Source organism: Panthera tigris, chromosome B3, assembly GCF_018350195.1.
Source record: "Panthera tigris isolate Pti1 chromosome B3, P.tigris_Pti1_mat1.1, whole genome shotgun sequence".
Classification (NCBI taxonomy): Eukaryota; Metazoa; Chordata; class Mammalia; order Carnivora; family Felidae; genus Panthera; species Panthera tigris.
The window spans coordinates 33,518,245-33,545,989 of NC_056665.1; the positions used below are offsets into that span (position 1 = coordinate 33,518,245).

The following is a 27,745-nucleotide window of genomic DNA, read 5'->3' on the forward strand; positions in this document are numbered from 1 at the left end:
GCCCACGCCACCCTCCCACCCGGCGCCCTACTAGCTCCAGGTCGCCCGAGCGCGGCCGCGGGGCGATCTTCGTCACCGCCGCACCGCTCTGTGAGAGGAGGGGCAGGGAGCTGGTCCTCCGGGATCGCGGCGTAAGGCGGGAGGGGGGGGGGGGGGGTGTCGGCTGGTCACGTGGCACGCCGATAGTCACGCGGGCGCCGCTCAGCTGACCGGGGGCTCACGTGGCCCGGCCGGCCGAGAACGAGGGGACCGGCGGGCCATGGCGGGCTGCGGGCTCTGTTTTTCGCTGCTGCTGGCGGCAGCGTTCGCCCGCCAGGCGCAGGCCCTCTGGCCATGGCCCCAGTACATCCAAACCTCCGATTCGCACTACGCCATCTTTCCGTACAACTTCCAGTTCCAGTACCACGTCAGTTCTGCCGCGCAGCCGGGCTGCTCCGTCCTCGACGAGGCCTTCCAGCGCTACCGCGACCTGCTCTTCGGCTCCAGCTCTTGGCAGCCTCCTGAACCCACAAGTGAGTCGGACCTGCCCCCGCCTCGTTCCCGGCTCTCAGAGGTCCTGCCCCGGGGCAGCTCGCCAGACCTCCTGAGACGCCCTCCTTTTGGCTTCTGCCCAACCCTGTCGTCTAGTCACAACCCTCTGGCCTCCACTTCCTCCTGCGCCTTTTCTCCAGCCGTCATCTCAGTCCCCAGCTCCATTCTCTACTTCGCTGAGCTGACTTCTGGAGCCAGGATTTCTCCGTAATCCTGTCCCCTGGCTCTGTTTCACCAAGAATGCCTGCCGCAGGACTGCAATTCAGTCTGGATATCAAATTGCTGAAAATACTGTGCCGGGAGACATCGAAGGTGATCCCTCCGACCGTGTGCAAGTGTCGCAGGGTCCTAGTGAGGCTGTGACTAGGGCTGGGTAGAGGACAATAGAGCTGACACCAAAAATTGGCAAGATAAGACATTAGAGATGAATTGATCTGTGCAAAATTACATAAAAGTGTCTGACACATAGCATGCCCAGTGAGAGAAATCAGAGAACACTTCCATAGGGAAATGAATTTTGAGCAGCCACTTATTGTGGGGTGGTGGATGTAATTGGCCAGGACTGAAAGAGTATTCCAGAGAGGAAGCAAGGCTTGACCAGAGGTACAGATGGTTCTGATTGAGCTCAAAGTGCTTTGAGGGTGTGTGTGTTGAGAGTGGGGAAGCATTGTTGCATCCACAGGACTCCTGAAACAGAATGCTACGGGCACCAGTGACAGTCACAACAAAGTTTATTACAACGAGAGGCAAGGCCGACCGATCGGGACCAACACTCTTGATAAGAGTGTGGCCCCGAACAGCCGGGGTACAGAGTTTTTAAAGCCGATCACATTGTTTTATCATTATCTGGGAACAGAACAGAGAAACAGTTCCCAGATGAGTTAGAAACAGTTGCCAGATGAGTCAGAAACAGTTATCGAATGAGGTGATTATTTTAGACTTTCTGCCGCCAAGTTGCAACCAGTGGATCTCCTTGACCTTGTCTCTGATGCTCTTTTTTTGAGCTTTTATTTCCTTCGTTGGTAAAGCCTGATTCACAAGAGTATGAAGTATGATTTACAAGAGTAAAAGCAAGGCTGTTATCTTGTGACCTTCAGTGTCAGAACAAAGTTGTTATCTTTCAAGCTAAGCGTTAGCCCTACAGTACAATTTAACCCTTACGGAATGAGGTTGGGGAAAGCGAGACTGAAGTCAGGAGTGCTTTGGATATTGGTTTCATCTAAGACAGAAGGGGCTGGCAGTTTTCTTTAAGTCAGTTGCTGAAAATTGTGTTTGAGGATTATTATTTCACAGCAAATTGGTAAGTAGAGTCAGCAACAGATAGGGATACAATTCTACTTTCTGGGCTTAAAATTTAGAGTTTTCTTGAAACTATTTTGGAATTTAGTTCTCAAGTGACTATGTATAGGTGTTTATGGGGGAAGCCATATTTATGATTGGGCCATATGATTAACATTATTTTGTACTGTGTTTCAAGTGCGATTGAATTACTTTTGCAAATGTTCTCATTTGATTTATAGAATTAAAGGCATTTCATTAAACAGATGGTACTGAGAGAGTGACAGATAATTGAGGCAAAGAAATAAGAGTCTCAGCATCAGGGTAGTTCTCAACTGATAAGATGGATTAGGCTGGGGAGGATAAAAGGGTATTGTGTGTGTGTGTGTGTGTGTGTGTGTGTGTGTGTGTGGTAGGTCACGTATTTCTCTGAATCCTTTATGACAAGTAATGCCTGAGACAAGATTGGCAGTCAGAATGTTTATTTTGGTATAGAGCAGTTAGGGCCTGACTTGTGCAAGAAAAAAAAAAATTGTCATCTAACTGGTATGTGCCTGTTCCAGTGCCAGGCACTCTGGAGGTTACAAGAAAAGTATGCTCAGAAGTAGTAGGCTTGGGCGCCTGGGTGGCTCAGTCCGTTAAGCATCTGACTTAGGCTCAGATCATTATCTCTTTGGGTGAATGTGAGCCCTGCTTCTCTCTCTCTATGCCCCTCGTGGGATTCCCTCTCTCTCTCTCTCTCTCTCTCTCTGCCTCTCGTTCACTTGTGCCCTCTCTCTTGCTCTGTCTCAAAAAAAAAAAAAAAATTTTAAGTTAAAAAAAAAAAGTAGGCTCAAGCTTTGCAGTCCAGTTAGAGAAATATGAAGCAAAAGGACACAATGTATTTTAAAATGCCCAAAAGATAATTAGAATGTTTGCCACTGTTGTATAAATTAGGATAATTCCTGTATTTCTAAATTAAGCCTTTACCTCCATTGCTATAGGTCTAGAGTTTAATGAAGAAAATAGAAATGGGGATAATATGTGACAATGGGTCCTGTAAATTCTCTAATAAAAGATTTAGAGACAGATAAGAAACTAAATAAGATGTTTATTTCAATTTGTTACCTTACTGTGAATGAATGTGCTGTATGAGGGTTCTTATCCCTTGAGAGATAATGAAAACTGGTTTGGATGAACATTACCAAAGACACAGAAGTAGCTTCCTTCTTTATTCTTCTTCTGGAGTCTTTCCTTTGAAACATTAGTCTCCTGGGAGGCTTTCAGATGGCTTGAACTATAATCCTTCTTCTGCAAAAACAAGGATGAATCCCTGGAGGGGAAAGCAACATCAGCAAGGCCCACCAGACTATATTTCTCTATGGGGCTGATTTTAGGAAAGAAAACAACATGCAATTTAAATCTTGGCTGACAGCTTTCCATCTCCTTCTTCCACCTAACTTCCTTGTAGGTTCCGGGCCAGTGTTCTTTTTAATGTAGCACAACTTCTGGTTTTGATCTGAACCTGGAATTCAGTGGAATCCATACTTCTCTGAAAAACAAATCTCTTCTTGAGGTTTGATTTGATTCTGAATTCACCTTCAGGAGTTAGCTGTAGTCCACTGATTGCTGAATGGTCTAGGAAGGTGTTTAATATTTGCTACCTGTTTTTGTTGTTAGAGGTGTTTCTGTCAACTGGAGGGTGTGTGTTGCATGTTGTTAAACCTGTTAAATGGAATTATTTTAAGCTCTAGATACTTGAGTGAACCTACCTCCCTGTTTTGATTATTGAGCCACATCTTGTTTATGACTCAAAAATCTGCTTCCTTGGGATGGTACCTATCTGACATTGCCTCGAATGCATTTTTTGGGTACCTGGTGGAGTTGATAAAGCCCAAGTTTTTCAGGTAAAGTGCTAAGTCTGATTATGCCATTTGACTGAAGTCTTTGCTTTTCTGAAACTAGTTGATTGAAGCTGTAGTATTTAATGGTTATTAGAAGTTTGCATCTAGTTGTGATATTCACACATTCATACCTGTGAATTACTTAGGATACCATTGTCCCTGAACAGAATAACTCCTTTTATTCTAGAATGGAAGGAAGATTATTATGTGACTGTCTGGATCCTTCTGCAATCATTATCAATATTTGATTTGCTCATCCTCAGATATGAAACAAGTGACTAGTTAGTAAATGGCATAGTTTATTACAATCTAAATCTCCTAAAAAACCTCCTTTGGCCATGCCTTCTATTGCAATGCCTGAAATATAATAGATACTTAATTATTTGTTGGATATATTAAAAGGGCTACTTTGTATAAAGTAGAAAGTGCCATGATTTTTTCTATTTCTAAGATCATCATAAAGGAGATGGTTTGCAGGTTTCATTTAGAAATGATTGACTTTCAAGTTTTAAATCTGGAGTATTAGCATGTGATTCCAGGGAAAGGAGGATCACACTATGCTGTGGTCCCAACTGGGACTAGTCTTCTCACAAACTTGGAGATGCCTTGGAAGTGCATCTAGGGAGTGTAGGAGGGAAACAGATAAGGTTGGGCAGCAGGGGTGGGGAGCAGGAGCAGTGCTAATTAGTGCTGCACTCTAATTGTACTAGTGGCTATGTACACTTTAACCAAGGACAGGTTATTCCTGCGAAGCCTTGATGGCCCCTAAGTTTAATGTTTTAAAGCTAAGAGGAAGAGGGGCGCCTGGGTGGCTCAGTCGGTTAAGCGTCCGACTTCAGCTCAGGTCACGATCTCGCGGTCCATGAGTTCGAGCCCCGCATCGGGCTCTGTGCTGACTGCTCAGAGCCTGGAGCCTGTTTCAGATTCTGTGTCTCCCTCCCTCTCTGACCCTCCCCCGTTCTGTCTCTCTCTGTCTCAAAAATAAACGTTAAAAAAAAAAATTGAAAAAAATAAATAAATAAAGCTAAGAGGAAGAAAACCATGCAGGAAGAGTGTTTTGCAGTTGAGTTACTTTTCTTGTGAAGGGGTATGTGGAAAATGGAGGGATATATAAGGAGGAGAAATAGGAACATTTGGAAGGGGATGGGTAGCAGGAGCATAGTTTTTTTGAGGGCCAAAATAATTGTGCTCCATGTTGAATTCCAGGGCCTAGACTAGCTTGGCCACCACCAGCCTCTCTTCCCACAACCTTGTGTTTTCTTTATTGTTAAATCATAATATTTCCCCAATAGCTTGGGATAGTTACTGACTCCAAGAAGCTCATCTTGATCAGGATGTGTGTGGGTAGCCTCGGCCTGGTTTATGAAAAATTCAAGTCTCATTTCCTTGAGCTAGCATTGCTCCCCCTGGATATTCTGCTTGAAAACCTATACAGTAGACGCAAGATTTATTCAGGAGTCAGCCAGAGAATATTGAGCAATCACTTGTTTAACTATGTGCCCTCATGCAAATCACCTAATTGCCAAGTAGTTGCTGCTCCTTTTTTAATCCTTCTACCTTCCAAGCATTTCTGAAGATAACAGGGAGATAGTGATGAATGTTTTTACAATCTTTGAAGGAAGATACAGTAGAAGGAAGAACTTGGTGATTTTAAAATAAAACAACAAAAACTAAGTCTAAGCCTCAGAGCTGCCGTTCCTCCCATCTGCTTCCACCTGACCTCCTCATCTCCGAACAGAAGAATGAAGCAGGGCATTGCAGGTTTTTTGCCGATTGGTACTTTGTTTTTGTGTTTTGTTTTTATCAGCAAGTGTGAACTCTTTTTTTCTTATGGCTACACAGTTTTTTACTGGGGCTCATTGTCGATTTCTTAGCCTGTTAAAGGCATAAACCTCAATCCTTTTCCTGTGGATTACACGGAAGAAAAGGCGTTTTATTGCCCACCAGTACTTCTTTTAGAAATGAAAGAGGTTACTTTTATATTTCTGCATTTTCCTAAATTTCCTCTGCTGGCCCTGGAAATAAATGAGAAGTCAATATGCATCACCAAGAGGTTTAGCCCGTTGGATTAGGAGTTTTCTCCCACCTCTGTGGGGCCCCTGACAGCAAAGTCAGCTGACTAGAGGAGGTTGGGTCTGTAGAGGTGATAGTCTTATGTGTGCAGGGTTTTCTGCGATCTGCCTCAAGGTTTATACATCTATAATCCATCATAATAGAGAAATGGATTTGCTTTCCTTCTCAATTCCTGGCTATAGTGAATAAGACCCATTCCTGTGTCAACTTCTCTTTTTCATTTCCTTTGCTTCTGTTTAAAGCTTTTGTTATTGCTTAAGCTTAGCTTTGCACTCAGCCCTGATCCCTAGCCCATAGTGGTGTGTTATCGTTATGTCCACTTCCTGAAGGTGATTAGACTTGGGTATGGTGTAGAACTCTTGTCTTTGGAAGTGTGTGCTTGGATGCGGGAAGTTTGGGTGCTTACCACCTTTGGTGTCAGTAAGCAGCCTTCTCTTTTGTGTAAAGCTTTGGGAGCAAAGGAGGTGGCTTATCAGGTACCTAGTGTCCTAGATGAAATAACTATTGTCATATTTGACCTTGTCCTGGTAGTAGCTAGTACTAAGATCCACATTAGTGGCTTTGGTCTTTGGACTAGAGCCACAGTCCTAGTTTGATTCAGAGTTCTAAGTTCATGTCCCTTTTATATGTTAAAGTCTCAGCCTATTTGCCATACAGAGTGATATCACACAGTAGTGGAGCCTTCAGGCTCCTGTGAGAAGCTCATGAAAAGCCCTCACAGAAGCTGTTCCTATGGTGTGGTTATCCCACGAGGCAGCGGATGCTGGGCTCCTCCGGCAAAGTGGCAAAACTGACTTTTTAAGAAAAAGGAAGTAGAAGGTGGAAGGAAACTAGCATTTATTAAAGAGTGTCTGGCGCTTGCTATATGTTATGCCCTTTAATCTTTGCAACAACTCTGTTAGGTTGGTGTTATCTCCATCTTTGAGAACTGAGACTCACAGAGGCTAAGCAACATGTACAGGGTTTCACAGCCAGTAGTGATGGGGCAGAAATTCCAGTCAAGTCTGTTTGTCTACAGAGATTGTGCTCTTTTCAATGTGCAATCTTAGGGCAATCTACTACTTATAAATATTTTCACCAAGTATTATACCAATTAGCAACTTGGAAAACTACTGGCCTTTGGTAGGAGTAAGCTTTGATCATACTTTAGCATTAATTACCTCAGATAATAACTTCTAACATCTAATTGCTTAATCATTAGCACTCACGTTATGAATGTTTTGATCCTGGGCCCATCATTATCAGATTCCAGTAGTATTTCTGGCCAGCTTCCTTCTTTCCATCCATCCTTAGTACAAGTAGTATTTATTAAGCAACTATAATTTGTCAGCACTTGTCCAAGAATATGAATTGAACTGTCCTTGTCCTTAAAGAATTTACAGTCTCTAGAAGTGGGAATACAGACCTACAGTAATGTATCAGTAAAGTGATTTTTGCTGATAGATACACAGTGCTTTGGGAACACCTGGCCCAAGTGTATGTGTTGGAGTGGAGGGGAGAGTACATTTTGAGAAGACTTCCATTAAAAGCTGTCCTATCATCTTTGAAAGTAGTAGTTGATGGGGACACAAGGAGTAATCCACATGGGAAGAACTGTACATGGGAAGAGCTGTCAGGAAAGAAGCCTTCATGTCATGTATTTAAGAAACTCAGTCACTGGTTGAAGCACACAGAGCTAGGGTAGATCAGCAAGTTAGCTATATGGTACAGAAGCTTGAGAGAATGAGTTGGAACACCTCCAGGGGACAGGAAGATTCAAAAGGTGACCATGAGAGGGTGTTAAGGTGTTGTTGGGTAACTGCTATGCTAGAATGTGGGTTAGTTCTTCCTCTTGAGTGTTGAAATCACCTAGGATGATAGTCAACCTTGGAATGGAGAGGAAGACTGGGGACCAGGTTCCAAAATCTTGGGTAAATAAAGAGGTGACCAGGATGTTGCAGAGTGTTGGTGGCAAGGAGAAGCTCAAGATTTTACAACTGAATGTCATGGGCCAGAGAAAAGAGGTGTTTTTTTTGTTTGTTTTTTGTTTGTTTTTTTTTACTTGATGGTAGAAGCTAGATGTCCTGGAAGCAGCTGAGAAGAAGCTGCCTCTCAGAGCAAGTTGTAGGGGAAATAGTATTCCTGGGGAGAGCCTTGCTTCAGTTAAAAGGAAATAGACTCAGGATGTTGGTAGTTCATTAACCATGGAACAGGATTCCAGAGGGCTTGTGGGGGTGGGTGATGTGTAGTCCAGGTGGCTTGGTGGAGGAGAGGAAACAACATTTATAGGAATGGGAGTGTGGGTCCAGAACAGAAATGAGCAGAGGTGTCTATATACTGGGCAGAATGACAAAAGGTGATAGCACTATGACATCATAGATCCTCCTGTTGGATTGCCATGAAAATAAGCTCCAGAGACCAGCAAGAGTTCATATGCCTGGGAGAATTTAATATATGGTAAAGGAAACATTTCTAATCAAAAGTGAAAAGATGTTTAGTCAATAAATATTTGTGGATGATTGGTTATCCATTTGGAAAACATAAATTTAAACCTATACCTCATATCAAACACAAAAGTAAATTCCAGGTGGATTAAAGATCTAAAGATAAAGGCTATGCCATAAAATTATTAGAAGAATATTAAAAGAATGTTCATATGGCCCCAGAGGCAGAGGAAGCCTTTTTAAGCAAACATATAAAGGAAAAGACAAACAGATTTGACTACATAAAGTGAAAGACAAGCAGATTCGACTACATAAAAATCAAACCAAGAGAGCCATAAGGTTAAAAAAATAAAGGACCAAATGGGGGAAACGCTTGCAACCTTAAAAGACAAGGTTAAACTCTAAAAGGAGCTCTATAAATCAATAAAAAAAAAATTTTAAGTGCAAAATATATGGCCAGTAAATGCTAAGTGATTCTCAAATTCAGTCATTATATTTAGAATACAGTTGAGGGATGCCTGGGTGGCTCAGTCGGTTAAGTGTCTGACTTTTTAAAAAAACTTTTTGTAAATTTGTTTATTTTTAGAGAGAAACAGAGCACATGAGCAGAAGAGGGGCAGAGAGAGAGAGTCCCAAGCAGGCTCTGTGCTGTTAGCACAGAGCCTGATGTGGGGCTCAAACCCACGAACAGAGATTATGACCCGAGCTGAAGTCAAGAGCCCGAATGAGCCACCCAGGGGCCCCTAGTGTCTGACTCTTGATTTCAGCTCAGGTCGTGATCTCACAGTTTGTGAGTTTGAGTCGGGCTCTGTACTGGCAGCATGGAGCCTGCTTGGCATTTTCTCTCTCTCTGTGACCCTCCCCTGCTCACTTGCACATTCTGTCTCTCAAGATAAATAAACCTAAAAAAAGAAGTAAAATATGGACAAAAAAATGATATATATATATATATATATTTTATCAAGCTGGCACAGATAAAAAGGAATTGAGACAGTCTAGTTTTGGAAGGATGTGAAGAGATGGGCCCGTGTATGTTGGTTCAGATGTAAATCAGTACAATAATTTGGAAGAGTAATTTGGCAGTGTCATTAACTGAAATTTTTCATATCTTTGGCCTCGCATTTCTACCTTTAGGAATTTTCCTGCAGAAATCCCTCAACAGGTGCTTTAAAAAAGAATATATATATGTGGGGTGCCTGGGTGGCTCAGTTGGTTAAGCATCCAACTCTTGATTTCGGCTCAGGTCATAATCTCATGGTTCATGAGTTTGAGCCCCGCTTTGGGCTCCATGCTGACATTGTGGAGACTGCTTGGGATTCACTCTCTCTCCCTCTCCTCTCTTTCTGCCCCTCCCTGGCATGCACGTGCACTCTTTCTCTCTTCTCTCTCTCTCACACACACAAAATAAATAAACTTAAAGAAAAGAATTGTGTGTGTGTGTGTGTGTGTGTGTGTGTGTGTGAGAGAGAGAGAGAGAGAGAGAGAGAGAGGGAGAGAGAATATTTACTAGAACATTGCTTATAAGGTCAAAAACTTAGAAGCATTCTATCATGTCCACAAAGACAAGTTAGGACTTTGAACTTTTTAAAGTATATTTCAAAAATGGAATTTTATTCAGCATTTAGAAGTAAAGATTGTAGATCTATGTATATTGACATTAAAAGATCTACAAATTATTGTGGTAAGTGGAAAAAAGTTACAAACTAATATGTTTAAGATCTCATTTTTGTTTCAAAAGTAATCTATATATTTAGGAAAAAAATTGAAAGACTGTGCAAAATGTTAACCAAAGTTAACTTTTGGGATCTAGAATTACAGGGAATTGCTCTCTTGTGGGCAAGGGGTGAGGAGAGAGGAGAACAGATGAAGTTTTAAAAGTAGAGGAAAAATGGAAACTTTTAACTACAACATTTACAAAAGAAGGTGGAAGGGAGAACATTCAGGATTTGTTTTTGGGCTAGGTAGATTGCACTTCTGATTAGGTATTAGTAGTCTCTAAAGGGTGAAAAGTCTTGGGACTTGTGGGAGGAGGCACTATGGTCCAGACTGAATTTAGCAGCACTATGGAGAGGCTCTAGGCTCGGGGCAGTTGGGTTCTCAGACTCCTACTTGGATAAGAAGTTTGATAGGGGTGGCCTTGCCTCTTCCCCTATCCACAACAATGTACTTTTGCATTGGCTACTTCCCAACCTTAGAGTACCTTTTCTTCTCTTGGTAGCCTGGCAAACACCACTTCAGTGTTCAAGGTTCTGCTCAGAGGTCCTCTCTAAAGTGAAGCATCCCTTCCTTTGTGGAGGTAGCTGTAATATCTACCCTAGCCCTATCACACTGTTTTATAATTGTTGTTTGTTATTTGTCTCCTGCTAGACTCTGAGCTCCTCAAGGGCAGGGACTAGGGCTTGTTTTTATTTTTAACTGCCCCAGCACCTAGCATGGTTCCTGATGTAGAAAAAAGCTCAATATATTCTGGTTGGAATGAAGAAATGAGTGGGAAATGAAAGATTTCTAGGATTTTCATTAGCCTGAATATGGGGAGAGAAGGCCTGGATGTGACGTATATAAAGGTGGAAGGGGAAGGGGAAGGGGAATAATATAGGCTTGGAGAACCGACACTGGCACCAGCCTAGGAGAGTACCAGGACACAAGGGGGGGGGGGGGGCACGGTACACCTGAAAGAGTAGGAGGGTGCCAAAAGCTGGGTTGACTTTCCTAGTTTCCACTCCAGAAGCCAAACCAAATGCCACTTTATAACCAAAATGAATGTTTTCTTTATGCTGCTAAAATTCTGTGAATTAAACTCACTGATATGATAGAAATGTTTTGATTCAGGGAGGAGCGGGTTGGTGCAGGGAGAAGCTATTGGGCACTGAAGTAAAGACATAGTTTCTGGGTACCCTAATTCAGGAATGAGCTCCCCCTTCCAGCGAAGTAAAACGACCTGAATCTTTGGATTAATGGACCAAGGGTCTTCAAAGTAGTGTCCGAAAAGACACTTTCTGTATGCCTGGGTGTCTTCTTACCATTCCCCACCCTAATTCCAGGACTTCACAAATACTAGGTTTGGGTCTATAGAAGTAATCTCGCCATTAACTATTTGCCATTTATGCCTGATTATCATGTAGCACAAGCATTATGCATACATAGCATTAAATGTGCATTTTTTAATTCTAGCATCATTCATTTTTTCAGCAAACATTTATTGAATGACTACCGTGTGTCAGGCACTGGAAATACAAAGGCACTGAGATTGGTCCCTGCTGTTGAGGAACTTACAGCCTCGGTGAGGAGATAGACAAATAAACAGCATATATTAAGATAAGTGTTGAAAATGTATGTATACATTGCTTCATGATCTCATAGGAAAGTCTCTTAGGAAAGGGTGGGGGAATGATAGAAAAGTTTTATAAAAGGAAACCAGAGCTGTTTCATAATTAGGTGAGATGAGGAGGCAATGCAGTTTGCTTCACTTGGCGGAAGCAATATGTGCAAAGAAAGGTATGGAGAAAATGTGGCATTTCAGGATTCTGTAAAGAGTTCTTTGTGTTACTGTGGGACTCCCTGCACGGGATCCAAGCAGAGATCTTCATTTTAAAAGATCACAGAGGATAGTAGATTGAAATGGGTATATATGCAGGGAAGGCAATGGAGAGGTTTTGTAGTCTTTCAGGGGAGAATTTATGAGAGGCTGAATTAAGGCATTGACCCAGTGGAGGTGGGAAGGCGGTCATGATTTTGAGATAATAAGGATTTTGTAGTTATAAGACTTAATTGGGTCTTTCTTTTTCAGTGCTGTAATCTCAGTGCTTAGCACAGTGTTTGACACATGGTATACAGTCGATAAATATGGGGTGAATGAGTTTTTAATGTACACAGAAAGATGGGAGAAGGAGGAGGTTTCTGTCAGGATAAATCAATAGATGATACTGTTATCAAACAGAGAGAAGATCATCCAGGAAAAGGAATGAAGAGTTAGTTCAATTTCGTATTTAAGATTTGAAGGGCTTCTAAGCCATTTGAGTGTAGGCCTGTGGGCCGAGTCCCAGAAGAAGAGTTAGCACGGAAAGGTAGATTTGAGAATCATCAACCTACTGTGGGGTGGATGACATTGCCCAAGGAGAGTGTAAGTGAAGAGAAAAAGAGAAGTCCGGAAGCCTGGAAACCCCTGGGAACACTAGCATGTAGGGGCTGGCAAAGGAAGGGAAGAGTGAGGAAGCATATTCAAAGAGAACTTTGTCCTCTAAGCTACGGAGTTTAGTTTAAAGAACATCAGGGGTGTCTGATGCTGCCAAAAGGTCCTAGAAGAAGTGAGCGGCCACCAGAATATTACCTGTGTGACAGCAGGGATTTTTGTCTGTTTTGATCATTGCTGTGTCCCCAGCACTTAGAACAGCCTGGCACATAGTAAGCACTCAGTAAATAACTGTTGAATGAATGAATGAATAAACTGAAAAAGATCCCTTGAATTTAGTTACTGAACCACAGACCCTTGGTGAAGGCATTTTCAGAGGAGTGGTAGAAAAGGAAGCCATATTATAGTGGACTAAGGAGTAGATAGGATGTCAGAAGTGGCTACCAAGAGAGGACTAAGCATGGCCAACTCTGTGATCACTTATGTGCGGGCACTGACTAAGCCCTTTACATGTATTGACTCATTTAATCTTCCCAACAACTCAGTAAGGTAGGTGCTAATCATGATCCCTATTTTTCAGATGAGGAAGCTGCAGCACAGAGAGGGAAAATAACTGGCTCAGGATCTCATAGCTAGAAAGTATTAGAACTAAGATTTGAACCCACATCTGTCTGGCTTTGAAGTTCAGCACCTAACTGCTCAGGCTACATTTCCTTTAGAGTTTCTTTGGGAACAGTAGGCAAGAGAAAGAACCTGTTGGAGATAACATGGAGTTGAAATCAGGAAGACTTGCAAATATTTGAATGCTGATGGGAAAGAATCAGTAGAAAGAAATAACTTGAAGATTTAGGGGAAAGGGGAAAGCATTTATACAAGAGGAGCCTCAGGAGAGATCCAGAGCACAGGTGAAAGAAAACCCCTTCCACCCAGGTAGGAGAAGGTAAAGACCAGACATGTGTTACAGGTGTTTTTGTCAGGAAGGAGAGGGGAAGGTAGAGATGGATGGGAGTTCTCTTCTGATTGTCTACTGAGAGTAAAGCCAGTGGTGATCAAGTTACAGGCTTGAAGAAAGTGGCTCAAGTTTGAAATAGCTGTTGCAGAGAATAGAAGAAAGGAGTGGTAGAGATGGGAGATTTTCAGGGCAGCATCAAGGGCCCAGCCAAGTTGACAGACCATGATTTTATAGTGACCAAATCCTATCATTACATGATTTTCTCTCTTCCCTCCAGCAGGATGCAGTAGCCAGGGTCGGTGCACAGAAGGCGGATGTGAGATTGATCCAGAGTTGAGGGTTTTGCTCACTGCATGCAGTAGAATAAAATGATAGGTTGTTAGGAGAATTGGCTAGATTGTGTTTGAAGTGAGAGATCAGCACACCCAGGCTGAAGAGAAGATGGGAGAGGACTGAGAACAGTAGAGTAATGGAAGGGTTATGGTACTGGCCTCTGGAGAAGGTTCAACAGTGCGTAGAAAAAGGGTCTCAGAGTTCCACATCCAGATCTGACCTGTCTGTGAGGAATAGGCTAAATTATGCTAAAAGGGGAGAGGTGCCAAAGGTAACTAATTTTTTGTTGTAAATACTTCTGTACTATTTGAATTTTTTTTATCTTCTTAAATTTAGAAAAATGCAAACTGTTCAGTGAACCAGAAGAAAAGAGCAGGTGTACATGAAAGCAGGGGGATGAGGGAGCCGTGGAGATAGGATGTACTGGCCACAGAATGGGACTCTGGAGCATATTATCTGTGTGTGGAGTCACAAAGTACGAACTCTTCAGAGGAATAGCCGGAATCTGGTCCTACCTTGCCATTGTTTACAGGGGAGAAAATAGTCCTGAGATTCACTCAGCTTAGCAGCAGCTGAACCAAAACAAAACCAACCTTTTCTGATCTCCCTGCTCAGTGCTCTGTTGGCCATGCTTCTTCCTGAGCACTTGAGACTTCAGAATTTCCTGTTGTCCCAGCCAGGCTCATTGTTGAGTGTGCCGGGCCATGCTTCCTACACCTCAGTTCTTCCCAGTGCAGAGCATGTGGGTGCATGTAGAAGCAGCTGGCCTGTCCCTTGCCTATTTCCTGCTTGCTTCAGGGTAGCAACTTGGAGGCGGAAAACCACAATGATGATACACTGTTTATATCCTTTTAAGTGACCCAGTGTCCCTCCTGTTTTGCCAGTTCTCACATTACCACTGCCTCCAGACCTTCCCCCTCATAACTTATTTAAATAGCAGCCATGATTCTGTATCTCCTTTATCAGCCCAAACCCAAGTGAGTCACTGAGAGCATTTAGGATAGGGAATCTTCACCATAAGATTAGTGGCAGGGGGTGGAGGGATAAGCCCTTAGTTAGGGGCATTGTTCTAGGGAAAAAAATCCTTTCATTTTCATTTTCATCAGATCTTGTAAGGAGTCTACCACCCTCCCCCAAAGGGACTATGGATTTAGAGGATGGCCTGCAGGTGTGTTTTAGAAAAATAAAAATATACTAACAACAAAACAGAAGCTAGATGTTTTCTTACGTTCCAAGCAATTGTTCAGATAAACCTAGTATTTGTACAGCCTCTTGTGTCATTAGGACAGTGACCGTGGCAGTTGTACACGGGTAGTTTTAATTTCTCCTCAACTTGGTAGCCTGAAGTCCACGGAATTAACACTTAAAGCCCAGGACTTTTGCCCTCTTTTGGATAGATACGCAGATGATCCCTCCTCCACACGATGATACTGGGGCACTGTGATGTGTGGGATTGGAGTGGGGGTGAGGAAGAGAGGGATGAGGGCATAGTTTAAGGAAGAATATTCTTTTGTAGTTTTTTTCACTCCTCCCTCTCAGTTAAGTCCTCCTTGGTCTTTGGGGTTTGTAGAGATGGCTTCTCTGCCTGGGGAGCTTGGGAGGGCCCTACAGATTCTGCTTTGAAGGTAGTTTCTGCCCTGGCAGTCTGGTCGTCCTGTCTTGCTGGGGATGAGTTTTCAGGGTTTAGAATAGAGTTGTGAGTTGGCCTGGCCCAGAGTAGCCTCACATTTCCTTCTCCCTGCAGGATTTAGGCAGGTATTAGTGTGGGATACAGGTTATTTACAGGGAGGGGAAAGAATGCATTTGCTTATGGTGGTAGGAATGGGCTCCTTATTGGCTTGCTTCTTGGCAAATCTGCGAGCTTGGATGCGGTCATGTGGTAGTGCTCAAGCAGTTAGAGCTCCTTGAAGGCTTCCTTGAAATGGCTCAAGGCTCTTGGATTCCTTGTGCCTAGAGATGGATACTATAAGGGATCCAGTCTGGTTCTGAATTCTCACCCTGCCTTTTTCCAGACGATCCTATCCCTGACTTTGTGGTTCCATAGGAAGTCATGGTTGTGGTGGTACCAGTGTGGATGTATGTGGCCCCAGAAAAGAATAGAAAGGGGGAGTACATTCGGGTTCAGGCTTGGAGCTGTACAATCAGAACCACCTCAAAGGTCACAAGGAAGAATCCTTAGGAGGAGGGGGAGAGACAGCACGTTAGTATCTTGGCTTTGGCTCTTTTATTTTTTTCGGTGGGGAGGGGTGGCATCTGTAGAACTATGCTCAATGTTGGCTCATACTGGATGGCTTCCCACTGCTAGACAGAAGTCTGCCTCAGACAGAGAACCTGTTTGGGAGAGGGAAGGAAGCAGGTTGGGATGGTGACCATGTCCCTTTGCTGGGGCACCAGCTAGATTATCTCAGGCCTCCTTTGCATAGGAGATCCTTCTGTCATCTGCTTCGTGTGCTTGCATCAGCTCCTGGGCTTTTACAAAATGGGAAACCCTTCACCTGGAGCCTTCAAGAACGGTGCTACTTCAAGTGACAGTCTGCAGTGAGAGGGGCGGTACACCAGAATGTAAAACTATTCCCTTCATCAAAACAAATGTGTAATGAAAAAATGTTAGAACTGAACAGTGTGTTTATTCTGACATAATTGATTTACATTCCAGCATTGTATAAGCTTTCTGTCTATCAGTATCTTTCCTTTCAACCAGTAGCACAGTTTGCAAGTCAGCAGCTAATCTGCAGACCACACTTTGGGTAGAAGTGCTCTCGAGCTGTCTCTAGTTGAGAAGCAGTTGTTGTGGTGTTGGAATCATGTGCTTACTGTACCCAAACTAGAAATAGAGAGCCCTGGCTACAAAGAGCTGCTGCCAGATCTTTGATACATGGGTCAGGGCGGGTTATGGGAGAGAGGGCAGCACAACGAAAATGAAAAAATTGAACAAGTGATGAGGCAGTGCCTATGGCAAGGGTAAATGCCCTGTCCTCCTCCCTTGCCTCTCCCCACATGCATGTGAGCAGAAGGGACTAGAGTTAGGGACCTTCCTATGAGACCTTGGTTTTGCCTGTTAGCTTCTGGTGACAGGTCAGCCATGTTGAGTTTACCCTGTCCTTGCAGGAAAACAGCATACACCGGAGAAGAATTCATTGGTTATCCTTGTGGTCCTTCCTGGATGTGACCAGCTTCCTTCTTTGGAGTCGGTGGAAAATTGTAAGTGCCACCCTGTTCCCTGTTCTAGAAGAGCAAGCACTTGTCTGGAGATATAACTCTGGTTGGCCTGGCCTAAGCTCCTGATGCTAGGCCCAGAGCCCTCCATGACTGTGGAGACCCAAGGTCACCAAGTGCTGAGAGACACAGAGGTGAATCTTTTGTATGAACTCTAACCAGTGTCTGAAGGTTGACTGTGGAATGTCACATTGGCTTTTCACCGAGTCCCACAGGACACTTGTCTTCTGAACTGCATATAATTCCAATGCCATTTTAGGAATTTGCTGATTTTCTTTAAGAGAGAAGGAGTTTTTGGGCATGACTAGAGTTTTTGGACATAATGATTGAAATAAAGCCAAATCATTAGCACTGTGATGCCTCCGTGCCCCTGAGCAGCAGCAGTTGGGAACTTCTCAGTCTTCAAAGTGAACGTTCTAGTCTTGGCTTCCTCCTCTCATTCTTGGATGAAGTAGCTGAATGAAACCTGAAGACGAAGGGAGAGGAGGGTGATTGCAAAGGCTTTGGGAACATTGTAACCTGGACACATGCCTCCAAGCATCCCTGTCCCCTTCATACTCTCAGCTAAGGGCTGGTGGAAACTCGTGTTTCTGGAGGGGGAGGAAACTGAACCACAAGGCAGGTGGTGTTTTTCTGCTCTAGCTAGACCCTCATCATGCATTATCTTTTAAGGCCTGCAGAGCTGCTGGGTGACCTCCCTCTCACTCTAGTCCAAGGCCTAGCTGACCTGCAGATGCTCTCCTCTGGGGATGTCTCCTCTTTGAATGGAAAAAAAATGTGATCTTTCTGCTGTTTTTTAATCCAAGGATTTACACAGAACATGTGATCTGTAATCTGAGAGTAGAATCCTTAACCAATGGAGTCATTTCTGTCATTTCAGACACCCTGGTCATAAATGATGATCATTGTTTCCTCCTCTCTGAGACTGTCTGGGGAGCTCTCCGAGGTAACATGGGAGCTGATGCTGGGATGGGGAGAAAGGGGTGATGTGGGAAGGTTGGCATCAGTGGGTTGGGAGAATAGGGCTGAGGGTCCGGCACATACCCCCACTTTAGGAAGCTTTCTTTATGGAGATCAGTTGGAGTGTTTCCCGGTCTCCCTGAAGGGAGTGTTCTCCTTACAGCTGTCCCAAGAAATTGATGAGTGTCAGCCTGTGCAGCGGCAGCAGTGGCCCTCCTGGGCAGGTGCTCTGGGGCAGCAGTGAGAGGCCCAGCAGGCTGATGCTCGGTGCCGCAGGGGACAGGCTGCTTGGGAACCCCACCACAACACTGCCTGTTCGGCTGTCACTAAACACACATTATTAGAAAGATGCATTGTAAAGGACAACCATATCACAAGAAATAGATAAATGTCAAGAAAGAAGTAAATAGTAGTAAAACATGCAGAACTAGATTATTTCAAGAGAAATGAAGACTTTCTTAGCTAACAGGTGATGGGCCTGTGCCCTTCCTCTTGGTTTACTGAAAAGGTATTTGGTCCTTAGATATAGACTTAGCCAGATACCTCTACTACTTTTGTAAAACTTCTGCTGGTGAATGAGTAGGGAAATTCTAAACAGAATTTCAAACCTTGTTTTGGTTTGTCTTTGTTCACTTACCCCTCCTCTTCCCTCTCCTGTGTTTTGGAGAAACAGCATGCTGATTCCCCTTTCTGCTCTCTTACACCTTTCATGCAGGGGTTAATGATTAGTCAGGTTGAGATAAGGGAAAATCTGGGACTCCAGAATTTTGGGTGTCATAGTCAGGGTAGAAAGAAGCCAAAACGATATAGAAGCAGTCTGCCTTGAAGCAGATGCTGAGTGACTGTCAAGGTTTCAGATTCTTTCATTCTGAAATTTTGAGACTCTGGAAATCCCTTCACAGGGCCTCTGCTAGGTTTTCAGAAGAGGGGCTTTAGCTGTTGAATCCATACAATGCTCTGGACTCAGCATGCCCGCCCTTAGGCCTTACCAGAATCTAGGAGTCTGTGTCCACTGGACTGGGGCATTTGCTGCCTACCATACTTCAGCTCTCTCCTTATAGCTGGTTCCCTTCTCAAGCTCTGAAGAGGAAAGGTGGATGATTCTTTGTCTTCTAGGTCCAGCCGTGGACCCAGGCTCCTTGGAAACTTAAGCTTATGATCACTTTTTCACAATTCAATCTGGGATAATAGAAGGGGCAGTAGATTGAGGACCCTTTTTTCTCTGTTTCCTTAGCTCCTGATCAGTATTAATTATGGAAAGCCTTAAATGTGTGAACTGGCTTGTCCCTGCACCTCTCCACACAAACACACATCTTGGCCTCTCTTAATACTCTTGTGAGTTCAAGGCTTGGAAATTATGGATAAGAGGTCTGTGGGTTTTGAGGGTGTGTTCAAGGAGGGGTACTAATCTGCTACTCTTACACTGCTACCTCCTAAAATAAAATACAGAGTAAAAATAGCTACCGGCTTCCTAGTATCCCCTTTGCATCCGTGTGGAGACTCATTAAGCCCGTACTACATCTGCTTTTATTGTGTGCCCAGGCATTCTCCTCTGCCACATTGGGAACCTTCCAAATGGGTGCATCTTTTTCCCCACCTCTCTAAGCCTTTACCCTGCCTCTCTACTTCCCCATAGGTCTGGAGACTTTTAGCCAGCTAATTTGGAGATCTCCCGAGGGCACGGTAAGTGGGGGCCCTCCAAAGAGGCTCCTTTTAAATCTCTGGAGTTGTCTCTCAATGTTGAGAGTCCAGAGAATAACTTATTGCCTTACACAGAGTCCTGGTGGCTCAAGATGGCCCCAGCAAGAGTTAGAAGGAGGTGTGGGTAGAAACTGGTTTGGTAGATTTGGCCTGTTTGGAATCACTGTAATTCAGTTCCCCTGAGTAATGACCTTGAGACCACACTGCTTTAAAGAAAATAAACAGGGGCGCCTCGGAGGCTCATTCGGTTAAGTGTCCAACTCTTGATTTCAGCTCAGGGCATGATCTCACGGTTTGTGAGATCGAGCTCTGCATGGGGCTCCACGCTGAAGTGCAGAGGCTGCTTGGGATTCTGTTTCTTCCTCTCTTTCTCTCTGCCCCTCCCTTGCTCACGCAAATGTGTGCGCATGCTCGCTCTCACTCTCTCTCTCTCTCTCTCTCTCTCTCTCTCTCAAAATAAATAAATAAACTTAAAAAAAAAAAGGAAACAGATGAAAGTGAAAATCCAGAATTTGTAGGCTGAGTGGTGTGTGGGACAGCTATATCTGGCTAGTGTGGGACTGTTACTCTCTGACAGGTGCCTCCTGGTGGTCATTGAGGTAGAGATGTGGGGCATTTGGAGAGATAGTTACTCTACAGAACAGTCATAAATTGGCTTTTGAAAGATTAGGAGACTTTTCCTCATCCCCCCTCCATTCCCATGGTGAGTTCCCTTTGAATCCTGACTGCTTCAATGTTTGATCCACACAGTTCTTTATCAACAAGACTGAGATTGAAGACTTCCCCCGCTTCTCTCACCGGGGCTTGTTGTTGGATACGTCTCGCCATTACCTGCCACTGACTAGCATCCTGGACACTCTGGTACCCAGGCCTTAAGGCCATCTTTGCCCTTAGTGTTCTGGGGTGTTGGGGCAGGGATAGGCCAGTTGCCATATTCCTAAAGAGTTACAGGGTGAATGTATGTAACTTTAGGAGCTCCTCAGAAAATGGAAAAGATGATCCGCTCTTTAAAAAAAAAGAAGAGGGCTTTAAATCTATCCCACTTTAAATCTATCCCACTTTAAATCTATTTAAATCTTTAAATCTATCTATCTATTGGACCAACCAATGTCCAGGTTATCTCCAGGAATGCAGAAGGTGATTTGGGGAATTGGTTTTTTTGACATAGCAGTTTAGCTTAGGACAAAGTCATAGGAAAGATCCTCAAAAGCCATAGCTGGGGATGTTCCTATTTTGAGTTTCATGAGCAGTCTTATCTTACAGTTGCTGATCCAACTCATGTATCTACCTTTTCCTTTGCTCCTCTGATGGAATCAAAGCAGTAGACACATCTGTCAGTCTTGGCTCTGAGGTTTATAGGCTATGAGATTACTAAATTCAATAATAGACTTCACAGTTTGGATAAACGTTAATCAGACAACCTAAAACAAATGGCAGGGAGAAGTATTAGTCTTCAAGGTATTGTGGTGCTTTTGGAAGACCAGTGTACCACATAGTTTAAGCCATCCTTTCGGTGTGGCTAAAATTCATCTCAAAAAGAGGAGGCGCTGCCTCTGTCAGCCATCCTTGGATGTGCCTTGGCAGAAGAAGGAATATGCTAGGTCTTCCCTCTATGGCAGGCACTCCCTGGTCGGAAGATTTGATAGATAGACCCTATGAACACTTATTAAGAAGCTGGGGCAGGCTGGGCCTATTGAGGTATGTGGAGCAGCCTGCCTGTATGTCTACCTTGGGAAAGTGGAGAAGCTGTGGTGGGCTCATAGCATGTGCTCTGGTCTACAGGACGTCATGGCATACAATAAATTCAACGTGTTCCACTGGCATCTGGTCGATGACTCTTCCTTCCCATATGAGAGCTTCACTTTTCCAGAGCTCACCAGAAAGGTATGTCTCAATTTCTCCAAGACCAAGTTTATGAGCTGATGTCTGAGCCTGGCTATGGCCCTGCTGGCAAGGACACTGGCTGTCATCCTAACCAGCCAGTTTTAGAGACATACTGACTTAGAGGAAGGGCACTGGATTTGGAATCAGGAGACCTAAGTTTGAGTCAAACTTTGCGTTAATTTTCACTGTGACAACTAGGAGATAATCTCTCCTGGTGTTTGTTTGTTTATATTCTGTTACCTACCTTGTTGTCTCACTGGCATTTTGACACTCAGATAAAGCAATAGATGTGATAGCTTTATGGGAAATTCTGACAAAGGTCCTTGGAGATAGTCCCTGATACCAAAGAGCTGTGTAGGTTGGGGCGCCCGGGTGGCTCAGTCAGTTGAGCGTCCGACTTCGGCTCAGGTTGTGATCTCGTGGTCTGTGAGTTCAAGCTCCGCGTCGGGCTCTGTGCTGACAGCTCAGAGCCTGGCGCTTGGTTCGGATTTTGTGTCTCCCTCTCTCTCTGCCCCTCCCCCGCTTATGCTCTGTCTCTCTCTGTCTCCGAAATAAATAAACATTAAAACAACAACAACAACAACAAAAACCTGTAGGTAGATTTTCTGATATCCAGGGAGTCCTGGAGGCATTTTGAGTGTCTTCTACTCTGCTAGCCTTCAGGAAGTGAGATTGTTATGGGCGTCTCTTGCCTTTCAGGGGTCCTACAATCCTGTCACCCATGTCTACACAGCACAAGATGTGAAAGAAGTGATTGAATATGCACGGCTTCGGGGTATCCGTGTGTTGGCAGAGTTTGACACTCCTGGCCACACTCTGTCCTGGGGACCAGGTAAGAATAATGTCGGATAGAGGGAGCCTACTGGTCCCCCTCAGTGGGCTTCAGGGCATTGACTCTTGGATGTGGTGTGCCTGGCCTTGGTCCCTGGAAGAATGGTTTCCATCAATAACTTCCACCTGGGAACTTAGATAGGCAGAATTTATTTTGGACAAAGGAGTCCACTTCTTAGTATTAACCTCTGGGCAGATTCTTCTCAGATGCCTTTGTCTTAATGATGCTCTTGCAGTAGTTTGTGCCCTAGAGCGGAAGAAAGATTTTGTCAGTTTGGCAGCAGCATCAGGCTCTCTGCTTTCCTGCCTAAAGGCAGTAGGAGAGCAGCCTTTGGGAGCAAGGGTGACCCCTGCTGGAAGCAATATGTCAAGGCAAGAGTGTGTATGTTGATCGCAGTCTGGCTGTAACCCAGACTCATGATAGTGAATATATTTTTATTTCTTTGACTGTGACTAAAAGTTCATGGTCACCAGTGTATGTGAGTGCTTGATGTTCCTACTTATGTGCATTGCAGTTTTTATGAGCACAATATCTTACTTTGTGCAACTTAATGTCCTTAAGTATATGACTGTGGGGGGGGGGGGTTCTATGTATTTGTGACACTTATGTGGGGTTCTTTGTCGGCTTAGGTTTCCCTGGATTATTGACTCCTTGCTACTCTGGGTCTCGTCCCTCTGGCACCTTCGGACCAGTGAATCCCATTCTCAATACTACCTATGAATTCATGAGCACATTTTTCTTGGAGGTCAGCTCTGTCTTCCCAGATTTTTATCTTCACCTTGGAGGAGATGAGGTTGATTTCACCTGCTGGTATGATCCCCTTTGGTTTTCCCATTGCTTCCTGTGTGGAATTGCTCACTCAGAATAGAGGTTAGCTCCTGAGAGGCTACCTATCTCAGGTACTCCTCAGGGGCTAACGTCTGAGAATAGTCTCAGTCCAGATGGCTCAAGTCTTAGGTCTTTCCTCTTACCCCTGTATTGAGGCCCTACCTGATTTTGGTAAGGTTGTGAATATGTAACTATCCCTTCCTCCTGTCATGTCCTTGAGATACATATGGAAGAACCAGATATGGGCACAGAATTGTCCTGGGAAAATCCAGGATAGGGAAAAATAATTCCCACTTTTGAAGACTTAAAATAGTCTGGTTGAAGAGTGAAGACACAGGTGAATTTGAGAATACTATATGTAATTGTTTGTTGTTTTTTTTTTTGTAATTGTTCACTAGGTATTAAACTGTAAGGTTCAAACCCTCAGATTTACTTAGCTCAAGAGAGGTTGATGGGCTTCTCTGAGAAGTGGGCACTAGAACTGGATCTGGGGAAATAGTTGGCTTTTTTGAGCGGTAGCGGAGGGAGAAAACATTCCAGGAGGAAATGTGAGCAAAATATAAACGTTGTTGGGGGAGGCAAGTGCAGCAGGTAACAGCAACACTTGTACCAATCTGGAATAAAGAATAAATGTTAAGGGAAAAGCAAAATATGCGTGGGTAGGGGGTTAAACAGAGAAGCCAGAATCCAGTGTGCCAGAGCCCCAAACCAAGACCTCAAACCCACATGCTGTAGTCGAGACAAGTTAATATGCGTTCTTGTTGAGAGTTTGAATTTAAAGCTCTTCAGGCCCAAACTCCTCCTTTCTCAGCCTGTGTCAATGGCCCCCATCACACAGCTTTGTTCAGCCACACCTGCCATATTTGGAGGCTCTGAGATCCAAAGTTGATTAGTTTTTCAAGTGAAAAAAAGAAGTTGTGGGAGGCCAGGTGACTAATCGCCAAGTTTTTGAGGCTGTTGAAAGAATTAATCTCCATTTTCTCTTGGGATTCAGGAGGTCCAACCCAGATATCCAGGCCTTTATGAAGACGAAAGGCTTTGGTAATGACTTCAAGCAGCTGGAGTCCTTCTACATCCAGACGTGAGGAAGGAAAGAGGGTGGGCAAGGTCCCTTGGGATTACCTCCTTATGGGGTCCTCTCTTTTCATACCAGGACCAGGCCCTGCTTGACCACCCTCTGGGCCCCTGAAAGGGTACTTTGTTCTATCCTTTCAGCTTTGGAGTAGTCAGCTCCCAACTGGGGAAGGCACTGCCCAATTAGGAATGGGCCCATAGCCAGCCTGAACCCCTACTGGCACCAACAGCCTACAACCTACTTGAGCTGACCAGACCCTTTCTTTACTCTCCAGACTGCTGAACATCGTCTCTGCCTATGGCAAAGGTTATGTGGTGTGGCAGGAGGTGTTTGATAATAAAGTAAAGGTGAGCCAGGGGCATAGAGAGAAGGAGCCACCTGTAGTGCTTCTTTTGGTCTCTCAGCCCTTTCCTGCCTCTGCACAGACTGGTCCACCTGGGGTTTAGATTAGGCTTTACTGTTCAGAGCACCGGGGGCCATCTCTCCATTTTCTCCTCCAGAAAGGTCACAGAAGTCTGAGACCTGGGTGTGAGTGTCAGAGCTTCTGTCTATCTTCCCTCAGCACAAACTGATCATGAGTTATTTCTGCTGCTAGGTTACCTAGGATTCCTGAGACTGGCATGCTGGGTTGGATTTTCCTTTCTGAGTCATAGACTAGGGTCTTCCAGGTCTGGGAGCAGGGCTACCTTCTTCATTGTTGATCAGTTGGATCCCAGCCTCTTGCCAAATGGAGGGGTTCTATGGGAACTTTATCTCATCCTCAGAAACATCTGGGGATTCTTTGACATGGTAGCTCTTGACAAGTCTCCTGGGCCCCACTGCTTGCCTCCCTTAGCTTACAGCCAGTATTACTATCTCATTGTGGACAAGGAGGCTGTAGGAGGACTGAAAGAGGAAGCAGCTGGGAGGACTCCTAGGGCCAATAGAACCCCTGGCTTCTGGACTGGGCTGGGAACTCAATAGTGAGGAATCACGGAGAAATACTTTGCTGCTTGGGAACAGAGCGGCCACATACCCCTTGGCCTGGTTTGCTTGCATAAGAATGTGGGCCAGAAATCTCCTCAGCTATGTGCCATCACTGCCATTTGACCTTTTGTGACAGGTTCCTCCAGATACAATCATCCAGGTATGGCGAGAAGAGGTACCAGTAAATTATTTGAAGGAGCTGGAGCTAATTACCAGAGCCGGCTTGCGTGCCCTGCTCTCTGCCCCCTGGTACCTGAATCACATAACTTATGGCCCTGACTGGAGAGATCTCTACGTGGTGGAACCCCTGGAATTTGAAGGTGAAAGCAGGGAGCTCTCCTTGCTGACCAGATGAGGCTGGTGCAGAGAGTGGGAGACAGGAGGGTCTGGGCTAGACCTTTCAGGTTAGATGAGATGAGCTGTTTGAAGAGAGGGCTACATTGGGAAGGTGGTAGAAACCCTAGGGTTACTCCCCTTGTTCCCAGCAGCCTGTTGTTGCTTGTTTTCTCAGGTGGCGCTCAGCAGAAGGCTCTAGTGATTGGTGGAGAGGCCTGTATGTGGGGAGAGTATGTGGACAGCACAAATCTGGTCCCCAGACTCTGGTAAGGGTTTCCTGAGGATGTGGGTGCTGGGCCTGTGGGCATGGGTTCTTCTTTATAGACTCATTCCTGTCCAGTCACCCCCAGCAAGTACCTCCTGAGAGAAGGCCTGAGAGAAGGAGCATTGGAGTGATCCTTCTGCTTGTACATTATACTCACCTATGTAACTTCCACACAGGATAAGGTTTGTTATCCCCACTTCACAGATACAGTGAGGCCTGGAAAGCACAGATGACTTGCTCGGGACCCAGCACTTAAGTTCATGATTCCTGTGAAAAGACTTCCTTAATGCTGTTTTCCTAGCAGCTTGACCAGGCCTGGCTGGGTATGCAGATTGTACATTCTGAGAACACCTGTTGCTCCCGTCAATAACAGTTCGTGATGCCTTTACAACTTACTCTGGTACCATATCTTTGGGAGAGGAGGAGAGTGGGATCAATGATCTGTACCTTAATGACGATGGAGCTGAGCCCTAGAAGTCCCTAGGAGCCCTCCAGCCAGGTTGTTGCTCTGAATAACCTTGACCCTGAGTCCAGGGTGCCTAAATAAGAGAGAGCAGCCTGTGGGTGTCCAGAACCTTTACAGGGAATGCGGGAGCCAACCTGGTACACGACCCTTCCCTCCAGGCCCAGAGCAGCGGCCGTTGCTGAGAGGCTGTGGAGCAACAAGTCGGTGACTAACCTGGACTTGGCCTTTAAACGTCTGACACGGTTCCGCTGTGAGCTGCTAAGGTAAGCAAGCAGGCCGTGTTAGGGCCTTCCCACAGTGGTGGGCAAGTGGGGGCTTACTGACAGGAAAAGAATACTAATAATAGCTAATGCTGACAGAGGTTTACTGTGTAGCAGGCACCGTTCTCAGCTCTCTATGGGCATTATCTCATTGAATCTTAACCACAACTCTGTAAGGTAGGTAGTTTTATTCCCACTTTAGAGATAGGCAGTGAGGCACAGAGAAGTTAAGTAACCAGTCCAAAATCATTCAGAACCAGGATTTGATCCAAGCCAACTTCAAAGTCTATGTGTTTAGCCATGGTTATGCCTTTATGGACTCCCGTGACACCTGTGCCAATGTTGGGGATGGGCCTGAGTAAGGTGGTCATTTCCCTGTTTTATTTATTGACTAAGTCTTGAGGACTTGGTGGATACAGCCTAGTGCTGAGCTGAGAGCGAGCCATGGCAAGGTCTAGGCCTCAACTATCTGTAATTCACTGGGCAACTTTGAGCCTGTTCCTTACCACCTCTAAACACGTTGCTCACTTGGATAATAAAGGAGGCATGCCCAGAGGTCCTCTATGGAGATTGGTCACATCCTGGAATTGGTGAAGCTAAAAAGGATTTCATGTCCACACCTCTGCAGGGACAGGACAGCACATTAGTTCCCCACTGCCACTGCATTTAGAGCATTTGAGCCATTAAAGGCGGGCTCAGTGGGCCAAGAACACTAGGCACCCCTTAGGCATCAGCTCTTTTCTAAAAGTACTGAGTTATTTGGGACTTGGGTACAGAGATAAGCAGATTAGGAATAGGGATGTGTCCCCTCAAATTCCTGGATGTCTCTGTATCAAAATCACCTGGAGCGCCTGTCAGATTCTTGCCAACACATGACCCCAGTCCGAGCAAGAATCTCTGGAAATGAGAGATACCTGAGCAATTCTGGTGTACAGGGGCAGTTTGAAATCCACTGAAATAGAAGTCGGGGGGTGGGGGGAGACTGTTGGTTGTGGTGGAGGTGTTGCTGGGGCCTCAGACTGACTCCTGTCTGAATGGCTCATCTCGCCCTGTTTCTTCATGTCCTCTTGCAGGCGAGGTGTCCAGGCCCAACCCCTCAATATAGGCTACTGTGAACAGGAGTTTGAACAAACCTGAGCAGCTCCAGGCACTGAAGAGGGTGCTGGCCCTAGGAGAGTGGTAGTGGGGCCAGGCTTCCACTGCATCCCGGCCGGGGGACGGAGCCCCTTGCCTACGTGCCCCTGTGCATGGAGAGAAGGGGGCCAGTGTTGGCACTAGCATCCAATAAAGAGTGATGTGGCTTTTTTCCATAATGAACATGGACTACCTGTGTAAGAAAAATGTGAATGGCTCT

At 44.9% G+C, this 27,745-nt stretch overlaps 1 protein-coding gene across 2 annotated transcripts; it reads left to right on the forward strand.

The window, feature by feature from the left end:
* Window positions 1–224: 224 nt before the first annotated feature.
* HEXA (hexosaminidase subunit alpha) lies at window positions 225–27,708 on the forward strand. 2 transcript variants are annotated; one of them, XM_015538576.2, is made up of 14 exons: window positions 225–512; window positions 16,711–16,803; window positions 17,699–17,764; window positions 19,415–19,461; window positions 20,230–20,340; window positions 21,262–21,363; window positions 22,063–22,195; window positions 22,825–23,005; window positions 24,018–24,104; window positions 24,373–24,445; window positions 25,201–25,384; window positions 25,576–25,666; window positions 26,290–26,394; window positions 27,465–27,708. In XM_015538576.2, the coding sequence occupies exons 1-14, from the start codon at window positions 260–262 to the stop codon at window positions 27,526–27,528; spliced, it is 1,590 nt and encodes a 529-aa protein (XP_015394062.2). In that variant the 5' UTR covers window positions 225–259; the 3' UTR covers window positions 27,529–27,708. The 2 variants fall into 2 exon arrangements, with proteins under 2 accessions (XP_015394062.2, XP_042844385.1); XM_042988451.1 differs by lacking the exons at window positions 225–512; window positions 19,415–19,461; window positions 20,230–20,340 and adding an exon at window positions 11,378–11,468.
* The last annotated feature ends 37 nt before the right edge of the window (window positions 27,709–27,745 follow it).

Coding starts and splice junctions, on each gene's coding strand:
- HEXA (XM_015538576.2), top strand. CDS start 260: ATGGCGGGCTGCGGGCTCTGTTTTTCGCTGCTGCTGGCGGCAGCGTTC. Junction 16,804..17,698: donor TTTGGAGTCGGTGGAAAATT/GTAAGTGCCACC, acceptor CTGTCATTTCAG/ACACCCTGGTCATAAATGAT. Junction 19,462..20,229: donor GGAGATCTCCCGAGGGCACG/GTAAGTGGGGGC, acceptor TGATCCACACAG/TTCTTTATCAACAAGACTGA.